This window comes from Planococcus citri, chromosome 2 (assembly GCF_950023065.1).
Source record: "Planococcus citri chromosome 2, ihPlaCitr1.1, whole genome shotgun sequence".
In the NCBI taxonomy this organism is placed as follows: Eukaryota; Metazoa; Arthropoda; class Insecta; order Hemiptera; family Pseudococcidae; genus Planococcus; species Planococcus citri.
The window spans coordinates 81,718,626-81,734,910 of record NC_088678.1 but is presented as its reverse complement, the minus strand read 5'-3'; the positions used below and the strand labels follow the sequence as shown (position 1 = coordinate 81,734,910).

At 34.2% G+C, this 16,285-nt stretch overlaps 1 protein-coding gene across 3 annotated transcripts in view; it reads left to right on the top strand.

The window, feature by feature from the left end:
* The window catches only part of form3 (formin 3), a 133,689-nt gene that overhangs the window by 88,583 nt on the left and 28,821 nt on the right, over positions 1 to 16,285 (top strand). For all 3 annotated transcript variants that reach the window (XM_065353543.1, XM_065353542.1, XM_065353541.1), the window contains one exon: positions 8,789 to 8,822. In XM_065353543.1, coding sequence (XP_065209615.1) covers positions 8,789 to 8,822 — 34 coding nt within the window. The remainder of the gene's footprint in view (positions 1 to 8,788; positions 8,823 to 16,285) is intronic.

Here is a 16,285-nt window from a genome sequence, read left to right as displayed (position 1 = left end):
CACACAACTCGATTTTTAGCTGCCCAACTTCATATTTACGCCTTCTGGAGCAAATTCAAAATTCATGGAGAAATTGAAAAATCGCGCTGGAGGCTCCACAATGGCTGGAAACGGCAAAAGGGTACCCCCCGATAAGATAGGCAAAATGCCCTTAACCTCAGATTTCGATGAAACTCACAGGGTATGTTTAGTACCCCCAAAAAATAATTTTGGGCCCATAGCCCGCTCCCCACCCCACCCCCCTCAGCCAGGGGGGCCAAAAAGCGCGTTTTTCAGGGGGAAAATTCTGTATCAGCGCGTAATTAAGATAAATTGATTCTGTAAACGAATATAGTTAGAAGATACATGGGCGTACCTCCCTGAATTTTTTCAGAATTTTTCATCACACGGGGAGAGAAGGGGGGACAAAAGAAAACTTTAAACCGACATTACTCCGGAACGAAAAAACATATGTACCAAAACGATTTTTTCGTCAAATATGTATCTTCGAGTCTACTTTCTATAGAAGTCATCACCCGGCCATTTGGAGTGGTGGGTCAAGCTCAAAAGCTCAAAAAACTCTCAAAAAACCACAGGTGAAATGTCCCTGTCCTCGGATTTCTGAAATTTTGATGAAACATAGTTGGGTACCATTGAAAAAAATGTCGGAGGCAAAAAATCCCCCCCCACCTCCCCTTGCTCATAATAGCGAAAAAAGGGCCTTTTTCGGGGAGAAAAAATCCATGCTTCAACGAGTTTTGACAAAAAAAATCTGTATTCACTCAAAATACTTGAAGGAGATATGATTCTAGCAACTTGAATTTTCTTCAAAAATTGTGGGCCCCCCAGGGGAGATATATTGACAAAAGAAAATTTGAAACCGCCGTATCTCCGAACCTAATTTAAGTAGGGTAAATGTGCCTAAGTTTGCGCACCTAATTTTCAAACAGCCACTACTTTTTATGAAAAGAAGCTAGAATATTGAAATTTGTACAGAAGGTTCTTCAAACATTTGGCTATGATTTGCGCCAGAAATTAAATTTTTAATCGATTTAGTTTTTGATATTTTGACCAAAAACTAAAAAAAGTCAAATGCGCAAACTTAGGAATATGCCTTCCTAAGATTGCGCATTCACCTTCCCAAGATTGTGCACCAGTGAAAAACATAGAAATTCGTCAATATTGTTTAATTTATGATGAAAGCAAACCAAATGTCTCACATGAACGTGGATTTGAAACTTCTGAGTGAACCGCACTGGAAATGCGCTCATATCTGGAATTTCCAGCATTACACCCATTTCTCCCTAGCTTTTGACAAGGAGTAAACTCGATATACATATATAAGGTGTCATTTCATTCAAATGAATTGAATTCTTAATGAAAATTTCGAAAAGTATCATTATTAGTCTAGAAAAGTAGCAAAAAATAAAAATCGCAATCTTAGACACAGGGGTGTTTTTTTAAAAAATTGAAAAATTGAAACCTAATTAAAGCAGAAAACACTTGAAATATGTGCTTGTTATAATCCCCAGACAATGACGAATCTAAAAATAGCTTATTTAGATTTCTACTGCCATTTCCATAAAAATTGTCGCGTGCCACTTTTATTGGAAAAATTATAAAAAAATTTGAAAAAAAAGTTTTTTGCTCGTTATTTGGCAACACTTGGTGCTACCATCACCAAAAATCGTTAGGTATGGTCATTTTGATTTTTCTTTCAAGTAAAGGCGGTATCAAATGTTGTAACTCTTACTGGTTATGAGAAATCGTCACTGCGCAATCTTAGGAAGCGCGCAAACTTAGGCACATTTACCCTACACGAAATTTTTTTTTCAAAAATGTATCTGCATGAGCACTATAATTGGTATTTTTTTCAAATTTTCCCTCCAGATGGGCCATCTTCAAAAACTCAAGAAACACTCAAAATTGTGGTTTTTTTTGTCACAGCACCACCAAAAAAAGCGATCCATAATTTTGGATGCTGGCCTCCAAAAACAATAAGAAAACCAACTAACTTCTTTAAGGCTATTCTAATTTTTTGATGAAAAATGGTCAACTTTGGGCGGGGATTGTGCCAAAACTATAGAACGGATTTTTCTAGGGTTTGCTTTCAAAAGCGAGGGTATGTCGAGATATTTTTGATTCAGGACATTGATGGCTATAATAGGGAATTGGATGGAGGTACTTTAGATGCTCACATCCCTGTTGTAAAAGCAAAATTAGAAAATATGGCTACATACCCTCGATTTCATAGATGAATCAGTATTGGTGAGAAAAAATTGGAAGAATTTTGAAAATTCGCGGAGAAATCCCCGTCTGAAGTTTAGATGGGAGCGGGTCGCGGGACATAAGCACAACTAAATTCGTTCAATCGATTACATGCAGTCTTACGAACGAATGATGAAAATAACGAACAAATCGGTTTCATATTTCGACCGGTTGTCAAATTAGAATGCTCTCCGCAGAGTATACCCTTAAACTCCAATTTTTTGGCCATAGGCACCCCCTCTCCAAATTTTAGGGCGAAAGTAGACTGACAATATGGGTATCATTATCATATGAACCGAACTCGCTGAACATGAATATGAAGTTTGATTTGCAGTTGGACCCTCCTAACGACCACATTGGGGAGAGGGGTTGCCCAAAAATTAGAGTTTTTGTGAAAAATGCTTTATTATAGCGCTATTTACGCCATGCAACTTCTTAATCAAGGTTTTCTTGAATTACAAGTAGCCTACTTTTCAAGTACATGGTATCTAAATCAAAACTATCAGAAAGGTTTCTTTTTGGTGTCGATGATTAAATTTTTATGTGAATTACGAAGTACATTGAAAACATAGGTATTACCTACCTACGTACTATGTAGTAGATTGGGTAAATCACCAAAAAAAGAAAAAAAACTGGATTTTTACCAATTTTAGCAAAAACTGTCATTTTGAGTTGAAAGTTGTACAGAAAAATTCTGGCTCCAGAAGTGCCCCTAAAGAGAAAACATGTGCCCTTAAAGTGGGTGTATTTTCGAAAAAAACACGGTTTTTTCACTGTAGCCCCTGTACCCAATTTGTTTTGAGAAAAATGACGATCGACCCAGTCCTAAATGAATATATTTTAGATTCTGCGTCCATTCTATGCTATTATTTTTAATTGTTTTTGTCAATTTTGAAAAATCAACAAAAATTTAGGAATTTTTGCCAATCTTTATCAATTTTTTGAAACCTAAAATATTGTCATCACTGCGTTCCAAAATATTTCCTCAGTTTCAGAAATATATTATCTTTCAATATTTTTTCGTCATTATAGCGAAACTTTTGCGAAGAAAATATTTTCAAAACACCAACTACTAATACCCCCTCTCCAAAAAAAAAAAGATTTACTTTTCAATTTTCTCAGTAGAACCTCAAAAGTGGCCTTGGATTTTGATGGCAATAGCATGGATTGGCGCAGAATCTCAAATACCTATGTAGGTACTTTTATTATACTGTCTCCTCCAGTCCTCCATATATTTTGAGTGAATACAGATTTTTTTGTCAAAACTCGTTGAAGAATGGATTTTTTCTCCCCGAAAAAGGCCCTTTTTTCGCTATTATGAGCAAGGGGAGGTTGGGGGGGGGGGATTTTGTGCCTCCGACATTTTTTTTAATGGTACCCAACTATGTTTCATCAACATTTCAGAAATCCGAGGACAGGGACATTTCACCTATTTTACCCAGGAATACCCTTTCAGCTATCTTGATGTAAGCACAAATACTTCTGCGCATGTAGTTTTACGATCATGCGGTGTAAATGAATTTTCAATTACACAATTCTGAGGTAAAATTTCACGCTGAACAACTTGGTTCTCTTAGATTTCCGCCATTTGTCCATATTTTTGGAGAAAAACGCAAAAAACGTGGTTTTTTGAGAGTTTTTTGAGCTTTTGAGCTTGACCCACCACTCCAAATGGCCGGGTGATGACTTCTATAGAAAGTAGACCTAAAGATACATATTTGACGAAAAAATCGTTTTGGTATGTTTTTTCGTTCCGGAGTAATGTCGATTTAAAGTTTTCTTTTGTCCCCCCTTCTCTCCCCGTGTGATGAAAAATTCTGAAAAAATTCAGGGAGGTACGCCCATGTATCTTCTAACTATATTCGTTTACAGAATCAATTTATCTTAATTACGCGCTGATACAGAATTTTCCCCCTGAAAAACGCGCTTTTTGGCCCCCCTGGCTGAGGGGGGTGGGGTGGGGAGCGGGCTATGGGCCCAAAATTATTTTTTGGGGGTACTAAACATACCCTGTGAGTTTCATCGAAATCTGAGGTTAAGGGCATTTTGCCTATCTTATCGGGGGGTACCCTTTGGATTTGGGGGGTTAATATCAGTTTTAGGGCTTATTTTGAACATTTTTACTGATCAAGTACGTACTTTTTTAAAAAAAAGCATAAATCACCGAAATATGCAATTTTGAATTTTCAAAAATTCGCCAAAAATCGAAAAATGAACTTGGACAGCTGAAAATTTGGATTTGGGCGTTTTAGAACATGCTCTTTCCCAAAATCACGGACCCGTTCAAATCGGAGGCAGACACCACAAGAGGTGCCCTGTTACTTGAAAAATGAAAAATTGAAAAAAAAAAGTTGAAATTCAACAGAAAATTAGAAAAATTGACAAAATAAAGTCATTGAAAAAATACCTAAACAAAATTACAAAATCACTGATAAAGGAATTTTGTGTTGACACCTTCGACTATATTTTTGTAAACTTGGCTCGAATATGCCCAAATAGGCTCCTATCTTATCTTAACTCGCGAATGATACTCCTGGAGACCTATTTACACGATACCAATATTCAGACACGCGATATAACGAATAAATGATAACACGTTTCAGACAGAACTGTTTGTAATTAACATTTATATACGAAATAAAGCACAACAAATTAACATTTACGCGAATTCGCTAAAGAGATATACCGTTAGTATAAAACGCACATATTAACACAACCTATAAATTTGGTAACCCATTAACGTTCCCAGAACGACGTAATCCCTACCTCACTGTAGTGAATACCTTGACGAACTAGAACTTTGGCATGGTTAACTGGTCCAAAGACACAAATGCTACGTAAACTAGAAGTCCCCTCCAAGTAATAATTTCCCTCCCTCCTACGTAGGAAGATGGGCCACATTTACTGTATCATCACAAAACTTCTGAAAAATTTTGAAAAAGTTCAAGATAAGTAAGTAACAAAAATTGCAGAATCTATCACAAATTGAAACAATATTGAAAAAAAAATTATCAAAATGATGGAAAATTATGAAAATACTGTCGAAAAAAATTAAAAAATTGCGGAAAGTTGACAGAAAACCTACAAAATTAGACAGAAATTGGTTCAAGTTTATGAAGTGAGGTGCAAATAGTCAGATTTTTCAGGTTTTCTGCCAAACTTCCCGCATCACCCTCCCACTCCTTGTTCTTCCACTATTTTTTCATTATTTCTCACCGTTTTGATACTTTTTCCTTCAATTTTGTTTCAATTTGTGATGGGTCTCGAAATTTTTGTTACTTATCCTGCATTTTTCAGAAATTTTACAAACGCTTTGAATTCAATTTTTTCATTTTTTAATGAATTTTTGTCGCCAATTTTTCTGGATTTCTGTTGGTTTGTGGTATTATTTTCAATTTTTCACTTTTCAGCCATAATTTTTTGGGGCTCAAATTTTTCTCTTAAGTGTAGCATATTTTTTGTCAATTTTTCTGGTTTTCTGTTGGATTTCGTCATTTTTTTCAATTTTTCATTTTTCAGCCACATTTTGGTTTTGGATTACTTATTCTGCATTATTTTCATCTCACTATGCTACTTTTCCAGTATTTTTACGAAAATTTTGCCAATTTTTTGAAAATTTTTTCAATGTTTCAGGAAGTTTCTATGAAAATTCTTCTATTTTTCAGGAATTTATCCCCAATTTTACAAGAATTATGGCACATTTTAGCACGTTTTTGATTTTCTCTTTTCTCTGCAATTTTTTAGGGCGTCACAAAATTTTGGTAACGTTTTTGAAAAACTTTTTCACGATTTTTAGAGACACGTGGAGTGTTTTCTCGAATTTTTCATTTTTTTTTTACCAAGTTTCAGCAACATTTTTTCAATTTTTCAAACCACATTTTGCATTAATTTACATAATTTTAAATGAATTTTCAACAAATTTCACTGATTTCATAATTACATTTCAGGACCTTTATTTCAAATTTTCAAAATTTTTTATCAAATCTCAATTTTTTTATGTTATTTTAATGATCATTTCACATTTGTTTAGATTCATGACAAATGGAGATGTTTTTTTGACGCGTTATTTTTATTCTATTTTGATGTTTTTTCTATTTTTCTAATATTTCACCCCCTTTTGATGATTTTTTTTCTTTCAATTTTGCCTCAATTTGTGATGAACTCGGCCATCTTGACAAATTCTATTAAGAGCAACTTTTCAATATTTTACAATTTTAGTAACTTTTGTAACATTCAGAACTATCAGTGAAATTTTCAATTTTGCTGATTTTTAGTTGAATTTTAGCAGCACTCAATTTTTTCATTTTTAAATTATTGTACACCATTTTAATGTTTTTTTCTTTCAATTTTTTTATTTTTTCATGGTGGTTTTTTTATTCAATTTTTCCTCAAATTAACACAGATTCCGCAATTTCAACCAAATTTCTATCAATTTTGAGAAATGTACATAATTATGTATTAGTGTTGTGAGGAATTTTTTAATATTTTACAAATTTTTAGTGACTTTTTCAAGATTTTCAATGGATTTCTCTTTAATTTTGCTGTTTTTCATTTAAATTTCAGTAGCACTTTCAATTTTTCATTTTTTATTAACCAACGTTTGCATTATTTTACATTATTCAATGTGTTTTTTTTTCAACTTTTTCATTATTTTACACCATTTTGGTAATGTTTTTTAAAACGCCTCAAGTCAAGACTGATTCTACCATTTTAACTAAATTTCTGGCCATTTTGAAAAATCCAATCAGTATTTAGAGTAATTTTTCAACAGGTACATATTTTTAAAAATTTTAGCAACATTTTTTTTTCAATTTTTTCAAGAATTTTTTTTCTAATTTCTTTGATTTTCTGCTGAATTGCAGTACCTACTTTAAATTAATGAACCAATTTTTGCATTAAAAAAAATGTTTAAAGATTTTTTCCAATGTTTTCTTTCAATTTGTTATAAATTCTGACCTTTTTTCTGATTTCACAATAACAATAATTAGGAAATCTTGTCAAAATGTTTTCAACGAATTCAACTGGTAATTTCATTTTCTGGACTTTTAAAAGGAACTTTTGAATCATTTCATGCAAACTCAATCAAATTCTATCTAATTTGAAATTATTTTAAACAATATTTAAATCAATTTAGCGAGTTTTCACAAAGTTTTGTTGCCAAACTTCACCATATTTTAATGATTTCTTCATTTCATCGACATTTTTTCACACGATGAAACAATTTTTTCATGCATTAAAGTGACCTCGTGGTCAAAAAGACAGCAAAAAATAAAAATAACCAGCTGAAAAAAAAGATTACGTCACGAAAAAGTAACATTGGGTAAACGTTCAAATCAAAGTTTATCTTCAATTTAAAATCAGCTGAATTATTTTGAAAATTAATTCCAGATATTTTGAATAAAAATCTCCCATTTCTAAAAACCCTTTTGGATTTTTTTTCAAAACTTTCCCGCCCCAATTTTATACAAGTACCTTACATAATTTAGGACCAAACCAATATGGTATAAATAAACCCTCCCGATGTAATATTCGCTCCACCTGAATATTCAATCGTTTAAACGAGGATTTTTTTTTTATAAATTCATCCAGATGAGCATTTTCTACCTTCCCATTTATCAAACACAAGATCTGTACGGGTTCACGATTACGAACCGTTCGATACAGCGGCGTTTTCAGTTTGCCGAGCTTAATTTCATTTCGAATAGACGCCTAGCTTTTTCCTCCAATAAAATCGACTACACTCGGCGTAACGGTAAAATTAAAAGAAAAAAATTACATTTAAACCGCACACGATTCTTCCTCAGCTAATCGTATTATTTACTGCGAACCTGTCAAACATATATAGCAGAATACTACCCCATAATAAAAGCCTTCGTCGTCGATTCCTATATCTCTTTCAGCCTCCCCTGCTCTTTTCTTTTTTCAATAGGTGCTTTTCTTATCTTCCAAGTTGGGCAAGTTTGAACGACTTTTTTTTTTTGGATCGAAATCTAGATACGAACCGGAGTTGATTTCCAACAAAAAAGAAAACACCCTCGTTCAAATGATACATTTCATTAAACGAATAAAATTCATTTTTTTCTCTTCTTATCTGACACTAGCAACATCCTAAAAACATGTCGCGTTGCCCGAAACTAAAATATCGTGTTTCTGTATATTTTTTTGTTCTATAAGTTGGACTTCTCTCATCTCTTACCTCCTCAGCAGGGTTGTCTATGTCTTTCGCACAGCCAAAATGAAAATGAATATAGGTAGGACGACGTATACCTATTATAAAACAACAATAACGACTGCAGCCAAAACCGTTGAATTTTGTTGGTACTTGGTTGTTACAAAACGTTTCCTGCTCGCTGAAGCTTGCTTTTGTTAGCGAATTGCCGAAAACATTTCGCAAGTTTTTCGATAGTTTCAAACTTGTGAGATAAAACGAATTACGCCGAAAGCTCGATTCCGAGTCTGTCGGCTCTTTGTTTTCAAATTTCAAATTTCATATCTTCGCGTAACATCGTTAATAATCGAGTATTGTTTCAATTTGTTACAGGTTTAAAATTATTAGCTGTTTTAGACGAATTAAGGTAAGTTGTATACTTATATAATACGAGTACCTACTACGTAATATCATCTAATTTAATTCATCGCACAAAAGGTTCCTTTTTCGCATTGAAAACGTAAAACTTGGCGAAATCTTTTGCTATACGCTCGAGCTCGTTATTTTATTTTTATTTTTTGCGAAAATTCTTTCTCTCACTCTCTCTACACATTTCAGTCGACTGAAATGACCAGCGAGTGAGCTAATCCCAAGAAAATGACACGTATTTCAGCAAAAAGAGCTCTTCGAGTAATAAGCAATAAGCATTTACGTTTCAATTTCAATTTATCCTTTTTTCTTTACCGTCTAGTACGTCTGCTACACCTAACCTATTACACGAAGGGGCGTGAAGCGTTGAGAAAATATATTACTTCCTTAAACGCGAATTCTTCGATAATAAATAGAATGAAATGAAATTTGAGGTTTCGATATATAGAAAAAGATGAGACTGATATTGATTGGATATTTAATAAGTTGTCGGAATTTCACTTTACCTTCTTCAATCTTACCAAATAAGTACAGTTGATTTTTTCAATTTTAATAACGGTGGGAAAAATAATCAAGAGTAGCTTACTTTCAAAAATATTTGCCAAAAATGTCGATAGTTCAAGGTTGAACTTTTTCTTAAAAGCTCAATTTTCCAAAACTCGCCCAATTTCAGAGCTAAAATTTGAAAATTTGATGATTCACCAAAATTATTCAATTCGTTCGCGAATGATTCACCTAAAAAGTATTCAATTCGTTCGCTTATGATTCACCAAAAATTATTTAAATGAATCGATTCGTTCCCGAACAAGTCACTAATACGAATCGATTCGTTCGCAAACGAGTCACTTATACGAATCGATTCGTTCGCGAATGATTCAACAAAAAATCGATTATTTCATTCACGAATGATTCACTTAGAAATCAATCAATCTGCTCCATTTGTTCAATTGATTCAACAAAAAATATTCAATTTGATCGCGAATGATTCACCAAAAACTATTCAATTCGTTCGCAAATGATTCACCAAAAAATTGGTTATACTTAGAAATCAATCAATTTACTCAATTTATTCAATTGATTCAACAAAAATCATTCAATTCGTTCGCGAATGATTCAACAAAAATTGATTAAATTAAATAAATCGATTCGTTCTCGAACGAGTTATTTATACGAATCAATTCGTTCGCGAATGATTCACTTAGAAATCAATCAATCTGCTAAATTTGTACAATTGATTCAACAAAAATAATTCAATTCGTTCGCGAATGATTCACCAAAAATTATTCAATTCGTTCGCGAATGATTCACCAAAAATTATTCAATTCGTTCGCGAATGATTCACCAAAAAAGTTTTCAATTCGTTCGTGAATGATTCACCAAAAATTAATGAAATTAAATAGATCGATTCGTTTGCGTACGAGTCACTTATACGAATCAATTCGTTCGCGAATGATTCGCCAAAAAATCGATTATTTCAATTTCATTCATGAATGTTTCACTTACTGGAAATCAATCAATTTGTTCAATCGAATCAACAAAAATCGTGCAATTCGTTCACGAATGATTCACTAAAATTATTCAATTTGTTCGCAAATGATTCCCAAAAAATTATTCAATTCGTTCGTGAATGATTCGCCAAAAATTCATTAAATTAAATAAATCGATTCGTTCGCGAACGAGTCATCGATTATTTCATTAACGAATGATTCACTTAGAAATCAATCAATTTGTTCAATTGAATCAACAAAAATCATTCAATTTGTTCGCGAATGATTCACCAAAAAATTATTCAATTCGTTCATGAATGATTCACCAAAAATTCATTAAATTAAATAAATGGGTTCGTTCGCGAACGAGTCATTTATACGATTCAATTCGTTCGCGAATCATTCGCCAAAAAATCGATTATTTCATTCACGAATGATTCAATTAGAAATCAATCAATTTGTTCAATTGATTCAACAGAAATCATTCAATTCGTTCGTGAATGATTCACCAAAAATTCATTAAATTAAATAAATCGATTCGTTCGCGAACGAGTCATTTATACGAATCAATTCGTACGCGAATGATTCGCCAAAAAATCGATTATTTCATTAACGAATGATTCACTTAGAAATCAATCAATTTGTTCAATTGAATCAACAAAAATCATTCAATTTGTTCGCGAATGATTCACCAAAATATTATTCAATTCGTTCTTGAATGATTCATCAAAAATTCATTAAATTAAATAAATGGGTTCGTTCGCGAACGAGTCATTTATACGATTCAATTCGTTCGCGAATGATTCGCCAAAAAATCGATTATTTCATTCACGAATGATTCAATTAGAAATCAATCAATTTGTTCAATTGATTCAACAGAAATCATTCAATTCGTTCGCGAATGATTCACTAAAAATTATTCCATTCTTTTGTGAATGATTCGCCAAAAATTAATTAACTGGATCGAGTCGTTCGCGAACGAGTGACTTATACAAATCAATTCGTTCACGAATGATTCATCAAAAAATCATTCATTTGTAATCAGCGCTCCGAAAAACCTTATTAATAAACCACATGTTACACGTTTTTTCAAATTTTCAATAAATTTGAGGGGCCAGGGAGGGCGTCTGAGGGCATCAAATTAGAAAAAATGAGTAGAAATTTTTATTCAGTGTAAAAATTCTGCTCTTCACGATAATAAGTTTGTAAATCACAATTTTTTTCTCAAATTTCTCTCCAACAATAATTTTCAGAGAAAATTTTTCATTTTACTTGGAATCAGAAGACCCAAAATTTTTGTAAATTGCACCTAAATCAATCGAAGGGGTCACTAAGACGGTTAATTGAATTTATAGGTAGGTGCTAACTGTTTAGCTCTTGTTTTGAGCCGTTTAAATTTTCCAGAGCTAAAGAATCCAAAAACCTCCCAAAGACTCCCGAACAGCTCTAAGCCACCATTAATCAGTTTGGGAAAGAGATAAATGCGAAATTAAAAAGCTTCTCAAAGCTTTCAACGCAAAAGAAAACACCTTAAACTTTCAACGTAGGCAAAAGATGATGCACAGAAACTGGTGAATTTGTCTAATCTTCACATGAGACAACTGCTCACTGTTTGAAAAGTGATATAAAACACTCTCATTTTTTACTAATTTGGTCCTTGTCTAATTTATAAATAATTCACTCACTTAACATTAGGCAATTCCCTTCAGTCTCATGACAGAAATGCGTACTTAACTCACCTGAAACAAACAAACAAAAAAAGAATCGATTAGTTCATTTTATAAAATCGTAATACAGCTTTCATTTCATTTTCATGCACAAAATACAGAGATTCCAAAATTAACTCATCCTCTTACTGAAATTTTTTTTTAAAAAAAAGAATTGATATTCTTTTAGGCCAGCAGCATTTCTAGACTACTTCTGCTGTTATTTCTAAGGAAAATCCGGCTAAAAGCGGATTTGCACGCCAGACCCGGTCATAAATATGTAATATTAGCGAATGAATAATTAATAGGACTAACATTTAAGCTGAGTAATTCGATGCATGTTAATTATTTAAGTATCCGTGACAAACAGGTCATATTGTAATAGAATATCGATGATGAGGTGTACAATTGCAATAGTTAAGTAAGATTAATTACAAAACAACGACGACTACTGCTGCGGTGCGGTTTGTCTCGGTTGTTTGAAAATTAGTAGTTATTTGTAAAAGTATATAACATAGGAGTACGTCCGATTTCTATTTGCGGCTTAGAAGAGCGTACGAGTATATGTAAGTGTACTCGCGGCGGTATCTCACATTTACACTCTGTTCTGGAGGAGTACGTATGTGTGCGTAATAACGTACATGAGTATAAAATACGAGTAAGAATAAGTAATAGGTTAGGTCGGTTGGTTTGGTATATGAAACACAGTATTTTCGAAACTGTGCCGTAGAAAATTCTACGCGAAGGCTCGCAGCTGACGCGACCTAAATGAAGCGTTAATTTAGTGCGAGAGTAGAATTTTCATTTATCAGGACAAAGTAGGTATTTATACGCTTTTACCCCGAGCGTAGGTAGGTAGTGTATGTAGGTACAATGAAGGCAGATACTCGTAGTATAGATTCTAGGGGCGATTACTTTCATTAGGTGTTGTCGTTTACTTCCTTTTTCGAGCGAAACATTTTCCAAATTAGAATTTTGGGGCGAGGAGCGGCGCAGGCAGCGGCTGTTGTAAAGCTTTGTGTGAGTGAGCTTGTGACCGCGGAGAAATATTGAAATTTCAACGAACTCGTAATAGTGAATACAGTACAATATTTATGTATTTCTCAGTAAATGTTGGAAATTTTATCGACGAAATGGACAAAACAAAATCAACTCACTAATGAATCTGAGAAAGTTTATTTTTGATGAACAGATAAAAATTACAAGTAGGTACGTCAACTCGCATTACCAGCTTGATTTCAATTCTGGTCAGACCAAATCGTTTTAAATCTTTCTGATCAGATCTGATTCGATTGAATTAGATCAGATCCTAGCATTTCCTGGATCCAATTAAATCTGACCAAACTTGATCAGATCGTCTCATTTCATCCACAGATTAGAAGACATCGATCAGATCAGATTAATTTTCATCAGGTGCATTAAGATCCGTTTAATCAGAGCTGGGTTAGATCAGATCAGATCAGATCAGATTTGCACATTTTCTGAATCCAATTGAATTCGACCAAATCGGATCAGATCAGCGGGTCTATGCAAACCTGAAACTTATTTGATCAGAGCTGTATTAGATCAGATCGAATTCGATCATTCATTAGATCTCATTTGATCTGATCAGGTTTGATTAGGTCAGATCTGCTGAAACCAGTTTGGCCAGAGCTGATTAGATTAGATTTGATCAGAACTGATTAGATTAGATTTGATTTGATTTGATCAGATCAGATAGGAACATTTCTTTTATCCAATTTGATCTGATAAAATCTGATCAACCCTGTTTATTCAAAGTTGATGAGATAAGATCACAGCAGATCTGACCATTCCTTGAAGGTTGGAACTACGAGTAATTCGATTTCATCAAACCTGATCAGATCAGCTACACCAGCTTCATCAGAGCTAATCAGATGGGGGGGGGGTCTATACAAAACCCGTTTGTTCAGGTAATTACATATTTGATCAGATAAAATTTGATCATTCTGCACAATTTGATCTGATCGAATGTGATCAGATCAGATTTGTTCCAACCTGAAAATTTGATAAGATCTCTTCTAACCTGTTTAATCAAAGCTGATTAGATAAGATCACAACAGATCTAAACATTCCTTGGATTCAATCTGATCTGATCTGATTACTGATCAGCCACATCTGAATAATCAGAGCTGATCTGATCTAATCTGATCAGATCAGATCATGTATGATTCAAACATATTTAGATCATATTTGATTTGATCTGATCTGATCACTCAGATCTGATTGATTAGAGCTGATCAGATCAGATCACATAGGATTCAAACATTCTTAGATCCTATTTCATCTGATCAGTGATCACGTCAGGGGTCTATACAAATCTGTTTGATTAAAAATGGATTCTTCTTCTTGGTGCCATTTCACCCCTAAGGGGTATAATGACTATGATGCAATGGCCGCCATTTCTGTGACACAATATGCCAGCTCGCTCCAACTGTCTCTATTTAGGGCGCTCCTGATGCATGCTGGGAAGCTGCGTCCAATAGCCTTCTGGATGGAGTCTGTCACTGTCTATCTCGTGGGAGAGTGTCCACATCAGCTTGTTTTCTCTACCTTGTCTTAGATGAATAGGGTATAGGGATTCCATTACATCTGCCCTTATGACATGCCTGAAGACGTATGTGAGGGTTTAGCTGAGTACCACTTGTTGTCATGGTCGCACTCCTTTACAGGAGATAGCGTATACTTCCATCTATATTAGCCGGTATCTAGCGTATCTGATCAATCTTCCTTGGATTTTCTCCTGTACTGCTAGCATGAAAATACCATTTTCTCATATTTTATAAGCTATATACATACTTCAGCTTTCTGGTTTTAGAACCCTATCCGGCTGCCTTGGCGAATGAGGATCAGCCTGACAGAGACTTAGGGGCGTTGCTAAATTGATGTCCATATAATTCTAGGGAAATATAATGGTGTTGGTTTCCCGTTGCCTAATGCCTTCCACCATGATTTTCTGTTGGGGTTTACTCCCTTAGCCGAATTTGCCAGTTTTTAGGCGCTGGTATTTGTCTACTCACTCTAACGCTCTTGCGCTTCCCTGGGGCTGGAACAAGTGAGTTGTTGGCGTTCTGCAGCTCTTATGCATTCTTGTTTGTAATCTGTATTTATGTAGAGGCTTGGCCTTCGACTTGCCACTCCTCCCTGTCGTTCCACCAACTGGAGAATTCTGCTTTAGCCATGTTTATCAATTGAAGACGTCATAGCAAAAAGGACATATGTGTGAAAGTTGTATTTTGAGAAAAAACTGTTTGAAAGTTTGAATGCTTGTGAAGTTTAGAAATGTGCATATTTGAACATGGTGACGATTTTATCTTATTTTCCCACTATCTAACTATATGAAATGCTATGCACCATCAGTCTGGAGGAAACTGTGTGTTAGTGGTAAGGGCTCAAACATTTCAAATTATATGTCCTTTTTGAAGCGAAAAATTGGCCAATTTTTTTTTTTTTTGATTTAAAAATGTTTTTGAGCAAATTTTTGGATTTAAACCGGGTAAATAATGGTTGATAACACAAAATCGACCATGAGTAACCCATTATCTCTGAAAAAAGATCGCTATGTTGAGTAAAAAAAAAACAAAAAAAAGACAAGTATTCTGGCCAATTTTTTTTTTGTTGATTTAAAAATGTTTTAAAGCAAATTTTTGGATTTACACCGGTTAAATAATGGTTGACAACACAAAATCGACCATGAGTAACCCATTATCTCTGAAAAAGTGAATTTTTAATCTACTTCGCAGTTTTAAAATGGCGATCTCACTGGTTTTTTGACTTTGTGAAGTGGGGGTGGTCTCATATAATAGAGGAAGGTCTGAAGAATAACAATATGGATTTGTCTCAAAAAGGACATATGTGTCATATATACCCCTTTTTGTTATGACGTCTTCAATTCCGAGTCCATCAAACAGCAACATGTTACCACCCCACACGACGTGGATGTGCAGGTTACCCCCTGGTGTTGTCTTCACCTTCTCATCTGTCCTGGGGAACTGGCTCCTCTTGATGATCTGAGCTACTACCTAGAGACAGTGCTGTGAGAACGAACTAAAACAGGAACGTGAACGCATAAAGAACGCTCGCTTTTGAAATTTCCTTCAAAAAATGAGAACGGGGACCCATATATTTAAAGAATGGGAAAGAGAACAGGAGGGAACGGGAATGCTCTTGTGAAAATTTTCAAGAACAGGAACGTGAACGGGAACAGAGTGCTAATTTGGTGTTCTCAGATGTTCTTTCAGGGTTCTCAA